The sequence below is a fragment of the Limulus polyphemus genome, unplaced genomic scaffold (assembly GCF_000517525.1).
Source record: "Limulus polyphemus unplaced genomic scaffold, Limulus_polyphemus-2.1.2 Scaffold5834, whole genome shotgun sequence".
Taxonomy (NCBI): Eukaryota; Metazoa; Arthropoda; class Merostomata; order Xiphosura; family Limulidae; genus Limulus; species Limulus polyphemus.
The window spans coordinates 54436-60024 of NW_013671444.1; the positions used below are offsets into that span (position 1 = coordinate 54436).

Here is a 5589-nt window from a genome sequence, read left to right on the forward strand (position 1 = left end):
CACGTGGGAAAAAAAACGCGCCTGATTTAAATGTCACACCTGAACGCTCACATCCTTTTAATAATGTTTGAAATTATGAGCATTGCTCAACATCATGAAAATTAAACCTTATTTTCAATAAGCAATCCTGAAAAATATTTGGGGGTGCTTAACTTTTTTCCAGGTGTATATATTTCTTAAAAATATTACCTATATTTGGGGAAATCATTTGAACATATGGCATACAAATGCTCATTCTATCAATATTAGTAGTTAGAGCACTGTCACATTTTTTAATTTATTACATATCTGTACAATTTGTCTTTATAAATTTCAGATACTTCCCCTGGAAAATGAGATGCAAACTCCCCAAGATTTTGGGGGATGTAGTGGGGTTCTCAATACTGGTATGGTTATTGTATGCTGCCTATATGTAGCTGTTGGTTTCTTTGGCTTCCTCAAATTCGGAGAGAGTGTGAGAGGTAGTATTACACTGAACTTACCAGCAGAACCGTGAGTATACTTCATCTCCTCCTCTTCCATATTAACCATTTTGCAACGAGTGCTCATTTATATGCTTTTCTGCACAAGTTACTGTGTTACATTCAAAATTTAATTAATCACCTTTACTATCACTGTATGTGAATGAAATTAACATTGTAATATATGTTATGATTCTAAGTTTTAAGTCCTTTATTTCAAACGAAACCTTTAAAAACAACTTAACACTTGTGTATTGTCACATGACCAACGTGCTATGAAAATTTTCTACTTTAGCTCTCTGTATCTTCAGTAAGACAATGGTAGTTGTGTAGATGTACATCTAGACATTATGCTTACATAACCTTTTGACTCATTCATTTCAAAGATCTCTGAATGAATACAGTTGAAACATGTAATAAATTTTTTCAACCCCCTGACAGTTGACATGCCCACCTTCAACAGATTTGTTTGAGCTTTATAGCCTACATGCAGATGTTACATACACATGTGTATAGTCATTAGAAAGGGCTCATTTCACACTGTAATACAACGCTAGTTATTTTGAAATTAGCATGCAATTGTCATCATGAAGTACATATAACTGACTGTAGTATTGATGGCTGCTTGATCAACAATCGCACTTACAGTTGTTTCTTACCTAAATATGTTAGAGATGCAGTTTAAATCGTATGTAGGTTTTACTTTTATATTTTAGTTAGTTATGTATTATTTATGTTTTAAAATGCATAATTGAAAGGGTTAAATATTTTTTAACTATACATCATACTTTGCATCTGTTCATGAGGCTTCTGGTATTAGGAGGTGTACAAGAATTTTGCTGAAGGGTTGCAAATGTCTGCCAGAGATACTGTAATATGCCTCGAAGGCACTGTTGACTTTTGTCAAGATGAATAATATGTGGTAAAAGAAAGGAAAATAAAGCATTAAAAATTAACTTAATATTTAAAGGAACAGACCTTAAATTATGAATTTAACAAAAATAAAATCTATAAAGGTGTTCTACAAAAAATTAAAAGGTATGTATTTGTTTTCAATTATCTAATTTTAATTATTTCTTTGCATTGTACATTGATGATAATAGCTAGTTAGTGATATGGTTGAGAAAATGAAAAATAAGATACAAAAATGTACCGTAAAAAAACTTTTGATATTCATTTAGGAAGTTCTAGAGATTATGCAAATGAAATATGAAACTATAAGATGAAGAAAAGTATTTTTATACTTAAAATAAAAATCATCTTGCACTCAGTTTGTTAATAGTTTGAATGCAAGTAACTACAATACAAAAATAACACAGTTTTAGTAATAACACTTAATTAAAATAATGTCATTCTTTGTGTATAAGATACTTATGATCTTCAACAATATTTTACCAGGATTTGAGAGGATACATTAAGAAATCTCAAAGTAAAATTCATGACTTGATTTACATAAATTACATGAGTCTGACCTGAAAGGTTTAAGTGGGATTTTGGGTGTTAGCACTTTTTAATTTGAGATAGCGTAGTTGTTGAATAATAGTATACTTAACTAGATTGTTTATCATATTGACTTCTAAAAACTTGATCGTGTCTGGTGAGCCTAACTACATAAAAATTTAATAAAACATTTGTATCACTGTGAAACTGACCATTAAGGCTTTAGGTGTTGATTTCTTGTTTTAACATTGTACTTGTTGAGTATAAACAGATACCAAAAGTGATAAATGTGTGTTTTCACAAGTACAAAGAAATAAATCATATTAAGATAGATATTTCTCTTTAAATTATTTTAGTGATCTTTCAACTTAAAGATAGAAGCATCAATTCCTTCTATCCTTGTAAAATATATGATATCTGACTATTCTAGGGCTTATGAACTGGTTCGAGTCATGTTTGCCATTGCTGTCTTCTTGTCTTATGCTATACAATTCTATGTTCCTCTTCAATTTATTTGGCCATTCATCAGAAAGAAGCGTAGGCTGGATGAGTGGATGTCTCAAAAAACTCAGAGAATGTGGGAGTACATACTTCGAGCATTCCTTGTAATGGTAACGTGTGAGTATAATAATACTGTTTTGACAAGTTTGGTTTTACATAAAACTTCAGAATGTGGGAAAACATACTTCAAGCATTCCTTGTAATGGTAACGTGTGAGTATAATAATACTGTTTTGACAAGTTTGGTTTTACATAAAACTTCAGAATGTGGGAAAACATACTTCAAGCATTCCTTGTAATGATAATGTGCGAGTATAAAAATATTGTTTTGACAAGTTTGGTTGTACATAAAACTTCAGAATGTGGGAAAACATACTTCAAGCATTCCTTGTAATGATAATGTGTGAGTATAATAATACTGTTTTGACAAGTTTGGTTTTACATAAAACTTCAGAATGTTGGAAAACATACTTCAAGCATCCCTTGTAATGATAATGTGCAAGTATAAAAATATTGTTTTGACAAGTTTGGATTTAAATAAAACTTCATAACGTGGGAGTACATACTTCGAACTTCCTTTGTGATGGTAATGTGAGTATTAAAATGCCAAATAAAAGTGGAAAAAAAGTTTGTGAGTGGTTATTTTTGATGTTTTTATTACAAGACTAAGCATGATGATGCTATCATAAAATTAACTTATTATTCAGTAATGATTACCACAGCTATTTCATGACACTTGTTATTTGTGTACATATCTATTTATACATTTTTAATAATTGGTATGCTTTCAGATTGTTTAGCAACTGCTATCCCAAAATTAGATCTTTTTATATCCTTGGTTGGAGCTGTGGCAAGTAGTAGCCTTGCCTTGGTGTTCCCGTGTCTTCTGGAAGTGATTGTCTTCTGGAATGAGGACATGAGTAAGTACCAAAGATGAATTCTTCTTTTAAAGTACTTTCTTTACAGCAACTGTGGTATCAGCTTGTTATCAGAGTTCAAGAAACTAAGAAAAGAAATGGAAACATATTTGATAATCAGGCAAATATAATTACCATATTTTCCCAAGAAGTCATCTTTGTTTTTTTGTATAATGTATGTATTAGAGCAGTGGTTCTCAACGTGGGTCATATGGCCCCCAGGGGGCCATGCCATGTTTCTAAGGGGCCACATGTGAATGACGGGAAATTAGGAAGCCACTGAAACTTTACTGCTTGAATAAAATATTTAAAATTGAATCAAAGGTTCCCTTCTCCTCATATCCCCTCACAGCTCAGAAGTCAAGTTACCAGATGTGACTAGTACTCGAGTACTCAGAATGTTTGTCTGGTATCTGTGAATGTTATTGACTGATTCTCAAGAGCAGCAGAGTGATATAACAGTCCAAGCTAGATTCAAATGTGACAAGTAGTGAAATAGCTAATAAGTTTCCGCAGCTCTGGGAGAAGGCAAAGTTGTATTTTATCTTATCTGGTTTTAGTCGGATGACTTATTTGCTATCAAAAATACGTAACCGCCTTCATGTTGTGAAGAGAGGTGATCTTCGCTTATCACTGACCACACTGCATCTGGACATTCAAAAACTTTCAAGTGTTCATCAGGCCCAAGGATCACTGAATAAAATGTCAGTGATTAACAGAATATTTTTTACTTGTATAAGTAAACAGTATTGTTATAAACAAAATTAAAAATAAAATACAATATTGTAAAAATAATAATATAATATTATAAATATATTATAAATTAACATTGTGGAAATAAAGTAACTTTTTTCCTAAGTAACAGCATCTATGAAGGATGGGGCCACAGAGTTAAATCAAACTCAAAAGGGAGCCACAAGCAAAAAAAGTAGAGACACTGTATTAGAGTGTTACAAAAAACTTGAGTTTAAAATAGAACTGATTAATAGTGTAGAACTGGAACTGGCTGTTAGAAACCAGTTGATGGGAGAACTGATTGTTAATAACACTGCATTTGTTGAAATTTTATACCTGTATTTTATTATTATTGTGTCATAAGTACCTTTTATATGTAATATTTGTTTTCATTTCTTTCTAAAATGTAACTGTGAACTTTTTATCACCATACTTATGATTGTGTTATTACCAGTGACATATTTTCAACTCTTGACTGAGTATTTCACAAATATGCTCTGTAAGCTTCATGAAAACATATTCTTTATTATTTCATTCAAATTTATGTATTGTATATGTTGGGTGGGAGATACAATAAACATATTATTAAAAAAAAATAAGTGTCCTATTATTTATAATATTTCTGTTTTTAATATTATTACTGTAAGTATGTTTGGTAAATATTTTATTTCTTTTCGCAGCTCGTGGTGAATGGATTAAACTTTTCATCAAAAACACATTTATTGCAACTTTTGGAATTTTTGGCTTTATTACGGGAACCTATGCAAGTATAAGTGCAATTGTAGAAGCATTTTCATAGATCTGAAGAAACCATGCTGTGAATTGTAAAAAAAATATTGATTGGAGATATAAGCCTGAGGAATAACCACAGCATTCTGCCCTTCAGCAGTTAAACCTGGTCTATTTCTGCAAGCTGTGTGCTCATGTCTTGAACTTTTAAATGAAACAAGTGCCTTGTGTAAACTGAAGTACACGTTATCTGTATTATGCACCTCATTCATCTGTAAATGAGTTTTAGAGCTGATTAAAAGTCAAATTTACAATAATTAAATTTTAAAAGCATTAATTATTAATTATATTTCAAAGCTCCAATCTGATCAGACCATTTTATACTTCATTTTATATGCTTGTACTATTTCATCAGCTCTATGGTCTTTACCTTGTTTCAAATTACCCTACAGTTTGTTCTTCATAGTTTTGCTGTTTTCAAAGTACTTTAGATGTTTTCAATATAACCCATGTTATTTGTGTTCTTTACCTGTTTGGCTCCTACATTCTTTTTTCTCCATTATCTTACTGTTTTCAAGTTAATCCTACATTCTTTTTTTCCATTATCTTGCTCTTTCCAAGTTAACCCCACATTCTTTTTTCTCCATTATTTTGCTCTTTCCAAGTTAACCCCTACATTCTTTTTTCTCCATTATCTTGCTCTTTCCAAGTTAACCCCACATTCTTTTTTCTCCATTATCTTGCTCTTTCCAAGTTAACCCCACATTCTTTTTTCTCCATTATCTTGCTCTTTCCAAGTTAACCCTA

The 5589-nt window shown here is 31.2% G+C and overlaps 1 protein-coding gene across 3 annotated transcripts in view; it reads left to right on the forward strand.

Moving 5' to 3' along the window:
* LOC106473038 (proton-coupled amino acid transporter 1-like) overlaps positions 1 to 5524 on the forward strand; it is a 51135-nt gene extending 45611 nt beyond the window's left edge. For all 3 annotated transcript variants that reach the window (XM_013933715.2, XM_022401548.1, XM_022401547.1), the window contains exons 9-12: positions 317 to 492; positions 2332 to 2519; positions 3193 to 3321; positions 4734 to 5524. In XM_013933715.2, the coding sequence (XP_013789169.1) occupies positions 317 to 492; positions 2332 to 2519; positions 3193 to 3321; positions 4734 to 4852 (612 nt within the window). In that variant the 3' untranslated portion in view covers positions 4853 to 5524. The remainder of the gene's footprint in view (positions 1 to 316; positions 493 to 2331; positions 2520 to 3192; positions 3322 to 4733) is intronic.
* The last annotated feature ends 65 nt before the right edge of the window (positions 5525 to 5589 follow it).